Source organism: Electrophorus electricus, chromosome 20 (genome assembly GCF_013358815.1).
Source record: "Electrophorus electricus isolate fEleEle1 chromosome 20, fEleEle1.pri, whole genome shotgun sequence".
In the NCBI taxonomy this organism is placed as follows: Eukaryota; Metazoa; Chordata; class Actinopteri; order Gymnotiformes; family Gymnotidae; genus Electrophorus; species Electrophorus electricus.
Window position 1 is genome coordinate 8,796,385 of NC_049554.1, and position 20,124 is coordinate 8,816,508.

Below are 20,124 nucleotides of genomic sequence, written 5' to 3' on the forward strand. Positions count from 1 at the left end.
TAAAGCCAACATTATGTATGATTACAGAATTAATGTGTATTTATTTATTTATTTTTATTTATTTATTGTTTTATACATTTCCTGTCTTAAATTATAACCATATGCTTCAGAGTTCCAGAGGTATACACTCTCTCAATATTTTCTCTTGCACATTAAGGTGCACTCATTAAAACATATGCATTACAATTATACCACAGCCAGACTCTCTTAAGGGAACAGATGAAGGGAAGGGAACATTCTTTAGTCTGAATGAGATGTAGCCCTGCTGTGCCTCCCCCATTAGCTCCACCCTTTACAAACTCACACTGAACGCCGCCCACATGAAAGCAGTATCAGGTGTCCTAAGGTCTTTCTCTAGAAGCAGGTGACGCAGCAAAGGTGTGGAGAGGCCTAACTAAAACTTGGACATGAAAACAATATAAAACTTTATGGTACAGCAGGGAAGCAGCTGAACAACAGAGGTGGGTCTCATGTTGTCCTTCTATGATAACATATATGTTAGAGAACTATCAAACATTCTGAGAATGTTGAATGAAAGCAGAAACTGCTACAAGGTGCTGCTACTACTGAAGCAGGTTGAAAGAATGGTCATCTTTGTGGTATTTTTCTTTGTACTCTTATCCACACAGAATAATATCGATTGAGTTCAGAATGTCCTTGGCTTGTGTTTCTGCTTCAAGCACTGAATTAGTCAACTCGTGTGAGACAGTTGATCTTAATGAAGGGATTGGCAGCTTTTTAGCACCTTATACTTTGGCCACAGATGAAGAGCCAGTTTGACTGCCAGTTTGTTTCCGTATTATATTCTCTGACAAAGAGGTCACACTTGGTATTGTTTTTAAATCTGATTGTTGACACAAAGCTGATGAAAAGGCATTGTATTTTACCTCTTAAAAGGTATAGTCTCTTTGTACAATTGTGTATTTTATTTATGTTGATTTTATATTATTTCACTTTCTCTTTTCCCTATATTTTTTGTTTTCTTGTTAAAGTATAGCCTTTTATTGGTAGTCTAGTGTGTGGTAACACCTGCAATAAAATGTCTCAAGAATGTTTAATGAGGAGTAAAATAAATTAATCATGTGTCTAAGGAATGAGACCAAAGCCATGGTTCAAACTGCCTCAACTTAGATTGTCGCAATTTTATATAGGCAATGTTATTCCCCATCATCATCAGAATATTTTTATAGGTCACATAGAAAGCATTATACTGTGAACTAAAAATTCAACTAAAACGCATCTATCTGAGAGGAATTCTGTGAATTTATGATATCGTGTCCAAAGTGTCAAATTTGGGTATGTAGATCATTTCTGCACAGTGAAAATATGTAGAATCGAAAGGATTCCTGAAAAGAAATCTCTGAAAAGATAACTGAATGAGTTACAGTGCTTCGGTTCACAGAGGTAATACAGTGATGTCACTACAGTAAAACCATTTCAGAATACAACACATTTAGTTTAGAGGTAGTTTTATGAAAACTTCAATTTAATATGCTTGAAATCAAGTTGATGTCTAAAATGATTAGTAGTTACTCTAATTTAAACCCATTTACAATGATTGTTGATTAAACTAAATTATTTATATTCTCAAGGTGTAACATAAATAAATGTTATCTTTGGAGTCTGATTAAAAAGCCAAAAGGATTAAAGGTAGTTGAATCATGCAGTGCTGTATGATTCAGAAATGATCGATTCTTCTGCCATTCTATTGGTGTGTTTGTCATGCCATTTTTAGCTTTGGGTATTCCCACCATTCCTAGCATAGTGGCACACAAAGTTCAGGTCCAAAGTTTCTTGCTTTAGTGAGCTTGAGTGACCTGAAAAGCTACAGTCCTAACAACAGGAAGTGTTACATTCTTTTAACTCTCACTTTCTAAAAAGCAGGGGAATAGTATAGTTCTTGAAATTTGCAAGGCCAAAAGTCTGCATAATAGATCCTGGTCTGTGACAAACATTAACTTGTAAACAAGTCTGCTACTATTCTGTGGTACACAAGTCAGTTTAGTAGAACCTGAATAACTAATGGTATTCTTTTAAATTCTGTCCAAGAGCCTATTTTCAAGGTGAGCAGGATTAAAATTCCAGTTCAGTTCTTCATTTTAGCCAATTTCAGAGGTGGATTAAATGCGTGAGTAGAATGTTGAATATAAGTGTATTGCTTTTCTTATGCAAAGACATTATTACTCTATTAATCTCCTTCTGAATCCCTTTTTTGCTCTACACTCACCACATGACCTAAAAGTAATTTCAGATCTAATCTTGGATATGCAGTTCTAAGGAAGTTACTCCAAAAATGCAGTTTGATGCTATCTAATCAGTAACATGAGAGGCTAGTGACAGCACATAATCATACAGCACAAAACTACAGAACTTTGGTCTCTAAGTCTTCATAGCCTTAAAAATAGTGATAATAGCGGAGCTCGTATGTGCTGGGCAGAATGTAGCAACCTCATGTGTGGTTGGCAGAATGTAACAACATGCTTAACAAGGCTGCTGTATAGCTATATAAAATGATTTTAGATTTACTTAAACTACAACAAAATGACTGATAAATGCAGCTGTAGTAAAATTTCACTTTACAAGCCATTTAGCTCAGATATTCTGCTTGAGTATTGTGTAGTACTGTGTAAAAGGCATTGGACTTGATTTGGGCAACGCAGCCTAAAACAATGTATACTCCACAGTATATTCAACAACACTCCACCATTTCAGCCATAACAGGGATTCTTGTATGCAGATTTTGCAAAATGCAGATTTTGTAAAAATCAGACATCATGTCTGGTATGCTCTACATGTAGGTGATCTCTTTGGAACATCACTTATGTTTTTAGATCCTTAAAAAAGGATAGAGTATAGATTTACACTGCTTCTTTCCAGGCCTCTCTTGTGGAAGAAACTGGCTTAAGATGGGCTGAATGTTCAAGAAGCTTGGAATATATATATAATCACTTGAAATTCTTTTGAAATCCTAGCTTGGTAACCCTTTTCGAACACACGTGCATCAGCTTTTTTTTGGGGGGGGGGGGGTCTCTTTTAACCAAAATAGATCTCTTTTCAAACGAGTCTTCAGTCTACATGTGGAAATTTGAAAATGTTTTGCAACTGTCAGACACATTACATTAATTGTTTCTTCCACTCCAAGAATATACATTTATGCTGGTTTATTGAAGTTTACTTTAATAGATTACATAACATATTAATAATAGTTGAGATAAATATTTAATAACATTATTATAAATGTCTCAGACCTCACAAAGTTTTTGTGTGTGTGTGTGTGGGGGGGGTATTTTAGAAAAAAAGGTAATATTATGAAATATCGAAATATTATAGTTTCAGGGTTTATATTGGGCAAAATGTCATGAAATAGCCAACCAATATCATAAAAGGGAATCTCATACAAATCATAATGAAAAAAATGTATATAGAGCTTTTTTATAACAGATGTTGCCATAAAGCAGCTTTACGAATGTCCAAGTTCAAGCCCCCCAGTAAGCAAGCCAGGGGTGACGGTGGCAAGGAAAAACTCATGAGGAAGAAACCTTGAGAGGAACCAAGACTCAAAGGGGGTGCCCATCCTCCTCATGCCCCTACTCCCTCATTATAAAATATGGCAAAAGGTAATAATTTCTTCCGAACTCATGGACTGACACAAATGTGAGTGAAGCATGGGCCAGGGCTGCTCAGCATAGAGTGGTTTTTTGACTAAGGCTGAGAAGGAAAATTTATTGACACCTTTTGGTCCTCAACATATCTACATTATTTTTCATGCTGGCAGTGGTCTGTATCAAGTGAAACTGCTGATGCTTTCTTTGTGATTTCCTTGTACACAACATATTAGCTCACAAAAATATATATGTTGTGTTCTTACAGATATATGGAGTGCACTTAAAAACTAAACCTTCAGCTTAGTAGAGTCACATTTTGTGCAGGGGTTTATAGAACATGATCCTTTCTGTTTTAATTTCCGGTTTGCAGTGGATGTTTTTCTTGTCCATCAAAATCATAGCTGTCAGAGAATAAGTATGGAACAAGAGTAGCAGACTGTAAGATATTTTCACTCCTGTGAAGATAGTTAGGACCACCCTTTTTGTCTATCATGCATTAAAACAGCTGGGTAATATGAGAAACACTAACTATAGATAATTCTTTGCAAATTATTTTCATGGCTGTAATAAGAATTTTAGATTCTTAACTCAGTTCTAAATGCAAAGGTTTTGTAAAACCTGGTCAGCAACTGCATCTTATATCTCCTGAGCAGGTTATAACTTGTCCAAATGGAATTTTGATGCCAAACATCAAACTAAAGAATGCTGGGCCAAGTCACAGTCATCCAGGGAGCAACATCTGACATTTGCAGGTCAAAGTCCTGCACGTTACACTTGCAATAGAGGGTGTAAGCATAGGTGTGGCTGTAATGATGTAAGCCTGACGATGCTGTCATAAATGAGATATTTTAGAATTCTCTATTCATCATCACAGTTTACTGAATGACTAATACTGCCAGTAACAAATATATTAGACAAATATATTAGTCATTATAAACACAAATGTTTTGTTGCTAAGTGACGAATATTTAAAATGACTTTATTATTGGGTTTGATTTCAATTCCCTGGTTCTATACTGTGTGTATGCTCTCCTGTGTATTTGTTCCATGACTGAGGATTTATGAAGCCCAAATCCTCTTGAAATACAATGACAATCTACCATATCTACCAGTGGAACTCTGCTTAACAGATGCTGAAACCTATTACTTCACTGTGCCTAACATGACTAATCAGTGATGCAATCAGTATAAGACTTGCTTGGGCATGTTGAATAATGATGTCCTGGAGTGTAACCCTCTCGTTGTGTCTACCCCATCTAATCTCAAGGAACAATGCTGGAGACTGCTAGTCTGTGTAGATTCATATAGGATACCTAAGAGTTGCTTTTAGTGCAAGCATGATCATTACAATTTCTTAATTTCTTTAATTGGGTTATTGTCTTCTGTTAAACATAAGAACTTGTTAACTACTGAAATCAGATGGTTGTGTGGACAGATGAAATGAATACATGTGACACTGCATTCTTGTTTGGAGTGCAGAGGCTTGGTTGTAGATAGAATTTCTACAAGCGTGCAAGTCAGCTAAATGCCATAAATGTAAATGTACAAGCTTTACAAACATAAGACGTTACATAAACACAGAACTAGTATATCCAGATATTAAGAACATGCAATAATGTAATTAGACAGTAATATAAAGCAACCCTCTTGATTTGTGTAATTTATCTATGACCTATAACCCCTCATTAACACCAACATTTTAAAAAATTATCCTTTGACTTCTTTATTAACAGAAAATCGTACATTTAGAATCCCAAAATATGGATTTTTTTTTTTTTTTTTTTTACTGTTGATTCTTATATTTAAAGCTCTAGAAACTTTTGAAACCCAAAATAGTACCTTTAAGACCTCTCATAAGGAAAATATCATCCATGTTGTTCACTAACAGCGATGTTTTCAAACAATTAAGTAGATAAGTGAAACATAGGTGCAGTATTTATAAGTATTTGCTATATAACGCATTCATAATTCTATGGGCATGAATCTCTCAAAAAAAATAGTAAATTATGACACAAAGAGTACACAAAACCCACAAACTATTATTACTGTAAATGTATAGTGTTAGTGCTGTAATAATAATGTAGAATTAGTGTTGTAATCTGTAACTTGTGTATTAAAGAAATAAAGGCATTAATGCAACTTGGCACAAAAAAAAATAAAGGAAATGGATAAGAACATTACATTAATTTAATGAAAACCTTGATAAAAAGACATATGCTAGTACTGATGTTAATGTGTCATTCTTGATGCTGCTATGATTTTATAATGTCATTGTTTATAAGCTGTTTTCCTGCACATCCAAATAGTGAAAATATTTATTTTTATGCAGGTTTTCTGTTCTTCTCCATCAGTGTCCTGAGTGTCAGCGTAGAGCACCATGGAGGCAAGATCATTCAGTCGGAAACAGTGGGCTTCACAGTCACTACGCATAACAGCAAGAGAACTCTCATTGGTTGGTGGTCGTGGCAAGTCCAATGCCATCGCTGAACGTTTCTCCAAGTAAATGACATGCCCTACACCTATTCCTAGTTTGTATATGCTGTGTGTGTGCTGCTGGAATCCTGACTGTGGGCCACTTGAACCTGTACTGCTTTCTAGAAGCCTTATATTTGCAGCATTTAGCTGATGCTTTTATCTAAAGCAACTTACAATTATGTCTGAGTACAACTTGAGCAATTGAAGGTTAAGGGCCTTGCTCAGGGACCCAACAGTGGCAACCTGGCAGTGGAGGGGCTTGAACCAGCAACCTTCTGATTACAAATGAAGTACCTTAACCACTGAGACACCACTGCCTTGGAGAATATGGCTAATTTCAAAACCAGAACTATTGTTGCTTTAGTAGTATCAGCATATTTTGGCTCACACAGGGGAAGAAGAATGGATGGCTCTAATGACATACCAAAATGTTATAGCCTCCACCTGAAGCATACAGTATATAGTAAAAAAAAATCCTTGGTGCTTTTAAAAATCAGACAGTTCATCTTAAAATGTGCATTGCAGTACTGTGTAGCATGGAAGCATCCATGAAGGTCAGTTAGGGCCACAGATTGTCCTTTTTGTATTAAGATGAGCATTTTTATTTCAGTTTTTACAAGAAAAGATCGTAAAGTGCCCCTTAAGTGAGGAGTCACATCAGGTCTTTCAGAGTAGTAGTGCTCATGGGTCAGGTTTGTAAATTCAGATTACCTATTGTTTGATGCCTTTTGATTCCAGCACAGGAAAAAAAAAAAAAACTCTTACTGTGTAGTCACCTAACAGGTTCAGCTTGAAGTAGTTTTGATTGATGCCCAAAGTTGGATGAGTAAGCCCAAAATTACCTTGCTAACCTAGAAATTATATTAAACAAATAAATTACTTATAATGTTCAAAAGACCTCAGTTCCAAAGGTAGATTCATGTTTTGGGACTAGGATGGGACAAAGGGCTGATTATGAATGTCTTACAAAGTGCACCATAATTTTGGAGTGTTATTTTGTCTTGAGGTGGGTTTGTCCAGAGGAAACTTTAAAAAAACAGTTAGATTTGTTCTGTTTCCCTTTTCTACTGTTTGGTAGCAGGTGATGATTTGATTATTTAGCATTAGTGATGGAGCCCCACCAGGAAGCAAGAAGAAAGATTTCCTGCTATTACAGACACGAGCAGTCTGTGGTACTTAAGCCTCAACCTGCTAAAGCTCAGCTATTTTCATGAGCTTCTGAAATGACCCCATGGTCTACTGCCCTCTCCTGGATGGTATATGAATGAGTAACTTTTTGTAAAGGAAGTGTGATATTGTCTTTTCCCACTAGAGGTAATAAAGGGTAAATTTAGCATTTAGTTACTGAAAAAGGCTGTATCTCATGCTAAATCTCAAAAGTGCATTATTTTTAAAGGTGATTATTATTTTTCTTTCAGGTATCAGAAGGCTGCAGAGGAAGCAAATGCCAACAAGATAAAATCTGTAAGTTTCTGATACTAGTTTCTGCTCTCTCCATCTTTTGCATGCTGTGAATGCATGCACATGTGCACACACACACACACACACAAAGCACATGCATGCATGCTCCCATGAACACATGTGCACAAACATGAATCTGCCTGTTTCAGTACATGAGGGCTTAAGCAGTTTTAAGTGGATTTTTTCAAAAATTGTGTCAGTTACTTTTTATTGCTGCTTTTCTGATATCATAATGTTTTAGCAGTTGACTCGGCTTTGACGTTTCTGCTGAAAGTGCAGAAGATGCAGAATTCACAACATACAGCATACCTGAAATGGAAACAATAATAGTAAATTCTGCACTGTCAAGTCCCAACTCTTTATAGTTCAGTTCTTTGCAAAATGATATTTTAACTTGCAGGTATAGAAATAAGCCAGTGCAAATGAATGTCTAACGCTCTTGTGTCCTTTTGAATTCACTTCTTTTTAAAATGATCCCATTCATTGCAGAAAGCCGTTTCAGATGTGTAGGGAAATTCTGCATTGCTATGTGTAACGCGTGGAGGCTAGGCAGGATACACGAACGAGCCAAGTAAAACAATGTGATGTATATTTACACACAACAAAAGGCAATGTAGCACACAGGCTAACGTACGGTTAAACACCGACAACAAACCAACAAGACTTTATATACACAAACTTTATTGACACCAAACAACAAACAGGTGTGATACATGGAGAGGGCATGGCCATGAAGGCGAACACACACACACACACACACACACACACACACACACACACACTTTTGGGAGGAGGGGGCCGTACCGTGACACTATGGTACGGATCTGACAAGAGTTTGTATTGTCTAGTTGATTTTACTAATAGGTTCTACCTGTTGAATTGAGCTAATTAGAAAATTTTAAAAATTGTATTATAGAAAAAAGACATCATAATGAGGCTTGTGTATTTGTTGAGATTGTGTATACAATGGAAGTAAACTTCTTTCCAACATAAGATTGGATATCTCTCTCTAACAAAGTTGGGAATCACTACACTGGGGGTAATGTATGCTATGGTTACCTTTTTATTCCCCTTTAAAATTGACCATCGATTATTGCTTAACATAATGGCGTTTGTACTTCAGAAATATGTGGAGTGGTAATGAATGTCGTGTTTGTATGACAGGGCTGTCATTCCCATTCTTTAGCACATTGTTTCTCAACCCAGTTCTGAGGACCCACCAGCCTGTCCATGTTTTTACTATAACCCAGCTCAAAGCGTGCCAGTACGAGGTGATTGCCAGTGTTCTTAATGTATTGGTTCAGGCAAGAGAAAAAATGTGGATGGCTTGGTGGGTGCAGAGGAGTAGAGGACCTAACACTGGGGTAATTAGGTCTACACCATAGCAGGTAAACACTCATTCTGACAGGGTTCAGCTTCAAGGTTCAGCTTGAAGTGCTATGCTGTGTAAAGTTTTCACAGCAGTTCAAAATACCTGATTGAAATTATGATGACTTAAGTAGTATATAGTCCTGTTTCTGCCTTGTGCTGCTTACTTATGTATAAAATCTGACTAAGAAGAGAACAAGACTGGTTTGTCAGAGAAGAATAGACCTGTCTTAATGTGACAAACAGAAAAGGAAACAGATTCAGGCAGTCAGGAACTACCGATGCTGTCATTGAGAATGGGTCTGTAGTTTTCACAAATATCCATACATATATTTAAGGTAATTTGATAATTCATGGTTACTAGATTAAATGGTTTAAATGTTCTTTTTAAATAACTTCTGTTTTTTTTGCAATATTTCTAAAATAAGGTGTTTATACAACTTGTATGAACAAGGAGCTTATGCATTAAGCATGCATCATGTGTATCATGGCATTAAGAGAATTAATGTGACTCAAATTAAAAGTGAGTCTTAGTTAGTTAGCCATAGCTAGTTGTCTTTAATGCTTGTTAAGAAAGTCAAACACATTCGTTACACTGAGACTGCAAATATTTTTGTTGCTTTGATTATCAGATGTATACTGAGCTTTAAAGTCTATAGTTCATCAACCATTAAAGCAAATTAATTCATCAGGGCTAGGTTTTCCAAAACCATTACATCACAAAGATTATTAAATAGTAGTGCGACTATCATATTGAACACACTCTTATTTACAATGACTTTAACACTGTGGTGCTTTTGGTGAACAAGTCTAGTTTTGAAAGGTTACAAAGATTAGAAAATGAAATGCAATCTTTCCATCAGTGGCAGTGAATACAGCCATCGGTAAAACACAATACTGCTCTAAGTTCTGTTTTTCTTTTGTTTTTGGTTTTCTCTAGTTCCGCATTTACCTGACCTTACCTTTCCTCATACACCAGCTGTTGCTCTTCACCTGTCAGTCAACAGTACAACATAAAGTTGTATTATGATTTTCCTTCACCTTGTGACAGGATTCACCCCACACTTACACTGCATTTTTTTCTATATATCTACCTATGGTTGTGTCAATATCACAGTGTTCTGGGTGTAATTGAATCATTTTGAGAGAAAGGCTCATACTTTTATCATTTTTATCTTTTTGCCTTAGTTTCATAACTGTAAAATTACCATCCAAAGTTTGATATACAAACGTATTGTCCAATTCCTTAGGCTAACTGAATATTGAACAGCCTGTATGAACAAAAATGTGTCCCAAATTAGCTAAGATAAATGTTTACAATTGGAGATGAAAGAGTTAATTTTCCTCACAAATGTTTCATTTCCTGCCTAAAGGTTTCGATGAACTCCCCTTACTAGTTCTCTTTCTCTCTTTCTCCCACGTCAGCACACTGTCCGAATTTCTGGATACCTATCTGTCCTTTCCCCTCTTTTCAGACTCTTCCTCACTGTCTTCCTCTCTCCTTCCTCCTCTTCTTCTCCTACTTCACTCTCACTTCATTCTTCCACACTCGCCCCCTTTGTCTCACTCTTCCTCCCTCTGGGCAGTTTGGCAGGGGGGAGGGGGACCTACACCTCAAGTTTTTCTGTCTGCTAAACATCTGGGAGAGCTTTATCACTAGCTCACACTCTTAAAGCCACAAGCGCGGAAGCAGCAGCGAGAATAAAGCAGTGGAGCAGTGGAATAAACTGTGGATAAAGCGCCTCATCCACCAGGTCTTCACAGTCATTTCCTACAGCTGCTCTTTGTCTGTTTTTTTAACTGGTTTCACTGAGGAAGCAATTGTGTAAGTGTAGGGAGCTCCTCTCTTTCTTGTCTCATTTTTCACTTGGAGTACAGAGGCAGTAGGGGGGAGACAAGGTTTAGACAATGAGGAAATATATTTGCTTTGGGCTTAATTATATACTATATACTGTACAATGAGATAATAAGGACTTTTTTGTAGTCACTTCCTTGTTCTTCCATAAATGTTTGGTCATTGCATGGCTGTTTGGTTTGTGAATAATGAGGATATACTAATTGAGGATATACTAACTAAGTTGCACTGAAACAAAATAACTTATGCCAATTTAGACACCCCCTTTAGTTGTGTGTGTATAGTCATGTAGGTCATGGAGTGACTGTTGTTTGCTGGCAGTTATTGGCCCATAGATATTGCTTAGAGCTGTCTTAGTAATGCTATGTTTTATTAATGCCAGTGTGGTTTCACTACATTAGCACTGGACAGCTTCACTGAATTAGTGTCCACTAGGCTACATTTTAGAAATTGCTTGCTTGTCTTGTCCATTCCAAGAATACAAATGTCTGCCTAATGCAGACTGATTACCTTATCTTGGGTCACCTTAAGAAACAAAAAGTGCACTCTTATTTTTTATGGAGAGCAGAGGTATACCACAAATATGCATGAGTGTACACAGAACCAATATGGACCAATAACACTGACTTAAACACAGATCTATTTAACTTTATTTGTGCTTTAGTCAGTCTCCATTGACTCTTTTTTGCATTGTTTACTTTTTCCTCCATCTCTCCATTAGCCTGTCGAGAGCCTCCCCCCTACTTTACGCACAGGTAACCTCAGCCTACTGAAGAAGCGCTGGGAGCAGAAGCACACGGTGCAGCCCGAACCAACGACCGAAACCATCACTGCCACAGCTCCACCCACCACACCAGAGACCCACCCTCTGGGCCGCCTGGGACGCCTCACCCGGCACAGCAGTCTCAGGCAGCACGTGCCCCGTTGGGAGCAACCCACAAGGCTCAAGGAAGTAAAGGAAGGGGGGATGGAGGCAAAGAAGGAAAGGCAAATAGATGAGGAAGAGGACCATGGGGGTCTGCTGTCTCCAACCTCCCCCTGTTCACCCTTGGATAAGCCGAGCATGCCTCTCAACAGCCTCAAGATGATGTTTGAAAAAGGGGAAGGCAGGGTAAGACAGGTTCATGTGAATGATGATTACATTAATGTACAAGTACAGATGAATACATGAATATATGCCAACACATACATATATGCAGCCTCCTTCTTTCTAATTATTGATGTTTATTATCATGCTGTTTCACACTTGTTCTAAAACTGACTCATCTTGGAATTCTGGTGTTCCGTCTCACTGTCTCTTGGACATAAAAATATGCTTTTTTTGTCCTTGCCTTGTTTTTAATGACTTCATTAAAAAATTGAAACTAGCTATAGATAAATAATTATGTTGGAAAAATGGCTTTGCCAGAATTCTTATTTTTTAAAAATACATTCTATATATAAGTTTTATCTATTTTATCTTTTTCTCTTTAAAAAACTATTCCTGTTAAAAATCTTGTATAAATTACTTTGTCCATTAGTGACTTTTCCATTTGACTCTAAGTGTTAAGACAACTAAATAGGTATGGACTACCTTGTAAAAACCAACTCTGTAACTTTCACTAAAAGGTGTTGATGGAAAGACAATGCATTTGGCACAGTGGCACACTTTGGCACAGTGGCACAGTTTCCTGCCTCAGAAAAATGCTGATTCAGTGAAGTGGTAATTAGATGACAAAGTAAGCCTGTTTTGTCTGGTCTGGTCTTTTAACATGGATGTTCCTCATGAATCCTTAGTCAGATTTTTCCTCTAGTGAAAAATGTGCATTAGAAGTTTGATATTAACAAAGATGAACAACAGCTTGCATTTTACACATTTACACACAAACCTTTAACATGTTTTTCCATGCTTGTTTTAATTGAAGTATGGCACTTTAATTGAAGCAAGTCTGCTGTTAGTGCTACGTTATATTTTTTTTTCTCTTGCACACACATTCCTCACTGCACTAGCTGTAGTGTAGCTGCGCTGTGCCGAAGTTGTCTTGAAGCAATGATGTCATGGGAGAGGTATGCACACAATCCTTAACACTTCCCTGCCCCACCCCCCACAGCCTCCACAACAAGCCTCCTGCTGACTAGCTACAATCCACATGTCTCAAGTGATTCAAGTTTGGTTTATTCGTGTCATACACAGTATAACTCGCAGTGAAATAGTGGTCTCTCCCCCTTCTTCTGCTCATGCCACTCTTTCACTTTCGACTGCTTACCTTTGCCATGCCTTTCTTGTATCTCTTGGCTCATACTGGCTACATGCTGATTATTGCCAAACCCAAGCAATGCCTCGTAAATAAAGGTCATACTAAGACAACAGTGAATGCAGGCTAGTAGGTCAACAGTACAATCAGCTGGTATGATCATATTTCTCTCTATGCGCTCTTAAAGGTGAGGACATTATATGTGACCTGTTGTTTGCTAGATCCCTGATGAGATGAAGCTGTTCATCATAGAGCATCAGAGGGTGTAAAACAATTTTGTGAGATGTAGGTCTGTTCATAAGGTTTACATGAGCATACAGCTGTGACAACAGCTCATATTGCAACCCATAACTTTTCTGCTCTGCATACTTGTATTACATTTCCTCTCTCAGTCCCCACTGGTGCATAATGTAACATTCGAACGATGGAAACCAAGAACACAAGTAAAGTTATTTATGGATAACAATCCTAGCTGAAGCATAAGATAAATAAGATTCCTGGCTGAAAACAAGTACATCAATTCAGTACATTTTCATATACCTAATTTGAAGTTAATGTATTTAACCAGTTCACTAATTAATCAGTTTATTTTGAAAACATTTAATAACATTGTTGACACAGTTTACATTTATAGCATTTAACTGATGCCTTTATCTTTGCTTAGGGGCCCAGCAGAAGCAAATGGTACTGGGGCTTGAACGGGCAGCCTTCCAATTACTAGTCAATTGGAACCTTAACCACTGAGCTGCCACTGCCCAAAATTATGCACTGATGAAAAATTATATCTTCAAAAAGAAAAATAATTGCTGTTATTATTTTTTAAATATTATTTTTAACCTCTAAGCCTTCATGTAAACATTGTAACATCAAATTCTATCAAATTCAAATTTACAAAATATTCATCATATTAAACGACCTTCACCACTATAAACAGATACAAAACTGGAACTGTTTATGCTAATTAGCTCATCATTAGTTCCAAAATTGGCATCATTTAGACTAATTAATTCTGTTTTGTGTGGTATTTGGGTGGCTTTTTCTGTAATTGTCACTGACATGACTCATTTTTCTTGCTGAAGAGGACATTTACCTTGGCATAATCTGATTTGAACATGTGACATCCTCCACTCATTAAGATGTGTCCTGGATTAAGACTAAGATTTTAAGATTCCTTGTCTGTCATCAGTTATTTGCATTCTTATTTTTGTTTGTCTATTGTTATATTTGATATTTTAAACTTAGAAACTTGTTACGAATATAATAGAAAAAACATTGTGTTTAGGTCATTCTAAATACTGATGTGTACTTATACTGCAAATGCATTTGTGCACGTGCATTTTTTAAAACTTACATTTTAGCAATGTCAGTAGAATTTCATAAGAGAGTATGGAATTGGTGTATAGGGAAATAATTGCTGCTGAGAGAATTGGTAGGGATGGGTACAGGGAGGATGGGCAGGGTGGCATGTTTGTCTCACAATAGTTCTTAAATTAATTCATGAAAAGAGTATGTGTCTGTGTGTGTGTTTTCTTTTTTCCTTATTTGATTACCCATTCTGACTATACCCAAATTTAATTTATTCACCTTAAAAAAACAAATTCGCAAAGGGCTCCTGAAGTATCTCAAGCAAACTTACACCATTGTTTCAGTTGCTTGCTTGATTACAATGGCTTATTTAGCTTGGACACAAATGAATGGGTATTTTTACTATGCTAATGATTTTCCAGACCAATGTTGTCTCTCTCTACCAAGCTTGTTTACAGTACGGATTCAGTCCAAGGGGTTTCTGTATTCAGCCTTTGTTATGTTAAGATTGTTGTCACTCTTGGGAAGTAGATAACACCTTTGCGTGTGTGTGGTTTCCTGTGTAAGACAGAGAGGGAGACAGGAAGAGAGGAGTGCTATAGTCAGCTGTGCGTGTGGATTGTCTGTGCACTCTCCTTTGCTCTCTTCCTTCCTGATTTTCTGGCTGATTGGAATCCAACTATAAGTACTTCACCTTTTTTACATTTAACCCTGTTCTGTGGAATGAGCTACAATTCGAATCTCTTTCTAGTAGGCTGAGTTTTTTTCTTCTTTGCTTTGTTGTTCAGGCACGAGGACAGAGCAGCACTTCAGAAGACATGGATATCCGATTGGGAGACCGAGGTATGCGACATGCCTAACCAGACTCTGTTACTCAGAGAAATTTATGCACACGCAAATTGTACATCAGTACATCAGACTTGCATTCAGAAGTTTGGCAAAGTTTGGATTGCCTAATTAAACCATTACACTGAAATTCCTGCTCATAGCCATGTGGGATGTATATATTGTAAGTGCAAAATAAAAGAAAGGGTAAAAAAGTACAATAAAGCAACATGATTCCTGGAACGGTGTAATGTACAATGTAAAATACAAAAACTGGGCATATAACAGAATTTGTATGCATTCATATAAGCAATTTAGCTTTTATAAAAAAGCTCTTTCAGAAAGGCACTTTCAAGTATCTGTGTCTTTGGAATTCTTGTGAGAGAACTACTGCTTCTTGTCCAAGTCTTTTACCATTTTACTGACATTCAAGACAATTGACATAATAGAAGACTATAATGTAACCTCAAACATTAATGATTACTGAACATGACACCATGTTTAGACAAACTGGGTTATATACAGAAATAAAGGGCCTGTTTGTCTCTTTTGTCAAGGTCCTTCACACTTGTGTTATTCAAAGAACATAGCAGAGGGTAGACTGTTCTAGCACATGATCAGAATTCTATTATACCCAATACACATTCTAGTACATCTTTAAAAATAGCATGTGTTTTCAATTACACATATGTACATCCTGTGTGGTGTTGAATACTTTTATGTTTGCAATAATGTTTATTTAGTGATTAAAATAAAACCGATGATTCCAAATGTTTTAACTGTAATTATTATGTAATTATGTAATTGTAGTATAATTATGCATATAGTCTGAAAGTAAACAAATTTTCCTTAAATGCTCTTTCTTAGGTTTGGTATCGCTGGAGCGGACTAAATCTCTAAGGGACCGGATGGCCAAATATCAGGCTGCTGTGTACAAACATGAATCCCATACCCAACCAAGCTCAGTAGGTGGACATTTGTGTGTATGTGTGTGTGATATATGCATGTTAAATGGTTGTGGGGATTATATCATTAGACTCATTTATATGTTTATGGTAGTCTATTCATGTAGGTTGAGTTATTTTATAAACTGATTTTCTGTATCTCAGTATATTCTGTGAGATCACAGAAGCTGTTCCCCACTTACATTACATGATGCTGTATCATGTATGGGTATTTAAGAAATCCAAAGCTGTACGTAGCTCATACTTATTGCCATGTGAGTGCCAAGTATTCTGTTCTTTATTGTGTATGTCCTTTTAGGCATTGTCTTCTCTGCGACAAAATACACAAATGAGCAAGGCCTGCATGATAAATTCACAGAAGCACCCAATGTTATCTATCTATCTATCTGTCTGTCTGTCTGTCTGTCTGTCTGTCTGTCTGTCTGTCTATCTATCTATCTATCTATCTATCTATCTATCTATCTATCTAAATAAATAAATAATAAAGCACTCATATGCTCTATTGGAATTCTGTAGTCTAACCAGTCTGAGAGTGAAGCCAGCCCTTCCACCTTAGACCACAAGGAAAATGTGCCCCCTGGTGACACAAGACAGACACTGGTATGTTTGTTTAGTTTCTGAATGTGAAACATTTTAACCCCATTTTTAAGATTAAGATTTTAATATCATATTCATTCATTTAATTTATTCATTTCTTATTTTCTTTATTTCATTTATTTGTTTTTCTTTTTTTCTTTCCTTGTCTTTGTTTGTCTACCCTATATTTCTTCCTTTGCAGAGTTCACTCTCAGAGTCAAACAGTGCACAGACCAATGGTGAGTTAGTGTTTCCCCACCCCGACATTCATGCCCAAACTGAAGTCATCAATATCCTTTACATAAAAATAGACTATATCATCTCCTTGATGAAGTGAATGGTATCAAAAAGTCTTGTCTTTTCTGCAAAAACGTAGATTTTATTTTCCATTTTAGATGTAATGTGCATGGCCAGAACACTGTAATAATCTGATTACATAAATTAGTTTTAGGCATTATTTATTTATATAACTGGGTGTGCTTCCTTCAGGGGTGTTAGCTAATGCAGCAAGCCCTGGAGTCTCTGAGCCAGAGGACAACGACACACCCAGACTGGTTAGGGTAAGTGAACTGTGGTGTAATTTGCATGTGTTTTCTCCAATTAAACATCACTCAATTCTTTTTCCTCCCAAGAGTCAGCTCTTGGTGGCTTAGCAGTATACCTTTTTCAATTATTAGTACAACCTAACACTACCAACATTTGTCACATATCATTAAGCCATACATTTCTTGCACATATATTGTGCAAAACTAGTGGTCATTTATGTCTGTGGGTTATGATTATTATTTTTTGTTTTTTGCTATTTGTCAGGAGGGCTCTGGATAAGTGCATTACCATCAGTAAACAATGGCTTTTGTCTCCTCTTCAATTGTTCTCCTTGTTCTTAATGCTGCTTGATCTCTTTGATCTATGGTCAGAAGCCTACTATCATTTGTGTTAACTAAATGCTAATGCAAAACATCCACTGATACACTACTCATAGAATAATTGCTGTCCCTCAGTTTGTAATCTGATTAACTCCGCGTAACAGATTTAGCTTCTATCCCAGTCTCATGTAGTGCCATTTATGAAACTTGTTCTTTTATAGGGACAGAAGTTCCGTTTTTCGGTCAGGGAGATTTGTGTAGCATGCCAGAAGACTGTTTATTCACTAGAGAAACTGGTGGCCAATCAACAAGTTTTCCACAACACCTGCTTTCGCTGTGCATACTGCAAAAACAAACTCAGGTAAGATCCTAAAAGGGTAAACAATGGAAAAACCAATTAATTTGTTTAAGTTTAGTGTGGTACAAACACTAATAGTTTCCATTCATTGTTAATGTGTAAGGTCATACTGTGCCTTTTAAGCACTGAAGCACACACTTCCAACATACCACTCATGTAACTTCAACTGGCTTACTAATTATACTGGATTTTTAAATTTATTTAATATTTAAAACACATTGATCAATATTATAAATGTTTTACTTGATCAGCATTTAAAAGACAAGCTGTGTTTTTGGAAGTTCCCTGGACTTTGGTTCAGAGCAGTGTATCAGCTGGATGAAAAAAAGGTTTATGGAAGGAAGGTTTTTTTTCCCCCTTTCTCATGTATATTTGCCCTCTGCTGGTTAGCTTGGCCAACTACGCCTCCCTCCATGGGAACATCTACTGCAAGCCTCACTTCAACCAGCTCTTCAAGTCTAAGGGCAACTATGATGAGGGCTTTGGTCACAGGCCCCATAAGGAGCTTTGGACAGCCCGCACCGATGACGACGTTACCGAAGATTCAGAAAAGCTGAAACCTGCTGCAGCGGAGCCTGTGCTGGCCAAGCCCATCTCAGAACATATTCTAGACCAGACAGTGGATGAATGCCTACTGGCCAAAGTCACTGATGTCACGGCTTCTCTCGAGAAAAGTGCTCAGATGAAGAGTGCAACAGAAAAACACCAAGGAGCCACCTCGTTGGAGACTAGGAGGCTGAAGATCTCCTGGCCACCACCGGCTGATGGGGAAACTAGTCCCCGCATCTTGAGTCCAGCTGCTGAGAGTGGAAGGGTACCAGCAAGAGTGTCTAGACCGAAGTGGCCTCCAGAGGGAGAGGCACAGTCAAGCATGGAGAGTACAGAGAGGGCAGAACTGAGGAGTCTGCGGCGTAGCTCCTCCCTCAAAGAGCGGAGCCGCCCTTTCTCTGTGGTCCCTTCCTTGGAGTCCACCAATCCCATGCAGCAAGAGCGCCAGAAGTCCCGGGTGGTAGGGCAGGGATCACTGGAGGATCTCTGGCTTGCTTCTAAAGCACAAAATATCCAAGGCAAGGAGGTAAAGGAGAAAATGGAGGAGAACAAAGAAACCAGGAAGGCCTCATTCACAGACCACAAAATTATATATAGTTATAAGGGCTTGGAAAAGGATGAGGAATATCTCCCTAAACCGGAGGAGAACGTGCCCCAGTCAATCCTCAAAGAGCCACAGCCGACGAAAATAGAAGTCCTTGATGACCATGAAGAGGATGAGGAGATACAGTGGAAATTATTCAACAAGTCCACTAGATCCTCTCACCTTTCCACTCCTTCCCTGGTAGAGAACAAAGCCAACAGGACCTCTGTAGACGTAGGCTTCTGGGACGGAGAGGAAGCAGAGGAGGCTCTGACAGTGGAGGAGATGATCAAGAGGAACCGCTACTATGAGGATGAAGAGGATGAAGAGGAAGTGGCTGAAGTGTGAAAGCACTCATCCCACCTTTACATCTGACTCTCCCCAGCAACACTCAATTGCAGAGGTGCAAGAGCAATATAGTCCACTGGCCTGATTTCGATTCTTGTCTCAGTTCAGTGTGTCTGTATTCTTGTTTTCATCTCATTTTCTGGCTAGCTAAATACTGTACCAAAAAAGAAGCGCATATTTTTGGTACTCTTTTTTTTTTTTTCTTTTAACCATGCTTATGTCTGCTTTAATTCCTGGAAAAAGTCATTTTTACAATCTTTTTGGCTATCTTAATATTTTATGTCTGAATAAATGTTCTCACTGGGTTTTTTGTTTGTTTGTTGTTTTTTTGCTTTGAAAAATAAATGGCAATAATTAAACTGGTTAAAATATTTGCTGCAAATCTCTTTTAGTTGTTTTAATGCTGTATGGAGCTTTGATCTAGAACAAAATAAAGAAAATGGTAATTACCAGAAATTCAAAGTTTTACAGTATGTTTTATAATAAAAAATGTTAAAGGGATTCTTACTCTGAGTATGCATTTAAAAAAAAACAGCCTTTTGTATTTATCCTTGAGGATTCCCAGGCTTTTGGTCAGAAGCCTACATTTTATGGAACATTCTATATTAATGGGCTTATCATTTGGTTGTCTTATGTGCTTGAAAACATGGTGCCTGTCTTAGTGATTAACTTGTCTAGCTAGAATAATTTACAAAAATATTCTACTCTATATGAGACCAAAAAATCCTTTAAAATGCTGATTATTTTAATA

The 20,124-nt window shown here is 37.3% G+C and overlaps 1 protein-coding gene across 2 annotated transcripts; it reads left to right on the forward strand.

The window, feature by feature from the left end:
• Positions 1-373: 373 nt before the first annotated feature.
• Positions 374-20,124, forward strand: lima1b (LIM domain and actin binding 1b). Of its 2 annotated transcripts, none has more exons than XM_027001928.2 (11): positions 374-461; positions 5,935-6,104; positions 7,499-7,544; positions 11,486-11,875; positions 15,092-15,146; positions 15,996-16,093; positions 16,610-16,693; positions 16,872-16,908; positions 17,159-17,229; positions 17,757-17,896; positions 18,284-20,124. In XM_027001928.2, the coding sequence occupies exons 2-11, from the start codon at positions 5,983-5,985 to the stop codon at positions 19,371-19,373; spliced, it is 2,133 nt and encodes a 710-aa protein (XP_026857729.2). In that variant the 5' UTR covers positions 374-461; positions 5,935-5,982; the 3' UTR covers positions 19,374-20,124. The 2 variants fall into 2 exon arrangements, with proteins under 2 accessions (XP_026857729.2, XP_026857730.2); XM_027001929.2 differs by having other exon boundaries at positions 380-461; positions 5,957-6,104.

Coding starts and splice junctions, on each gene's coding strand:
- lima1b (XM_027001928.2), top strand. CDS start 5,983: ATGGAGGCAAGATCATTCAGTCGGAAACAGTGGGCTTCACAGTCACTA. Junction 11,876..15,091: donor TTGAAAAAGGGGAAGGCAGG/GTAAGACAGGTT, acceptor TTTGTTGTTCAG/GCACGAGGACAGAGCAGCAC. Junction 17,230..17,756: donor ACACACCCAGACTGGTTAGG/GTAAGTGAACTG, acceptor GTTCTTTTATAG/GGACAGAAGTTCCGTTTTTC.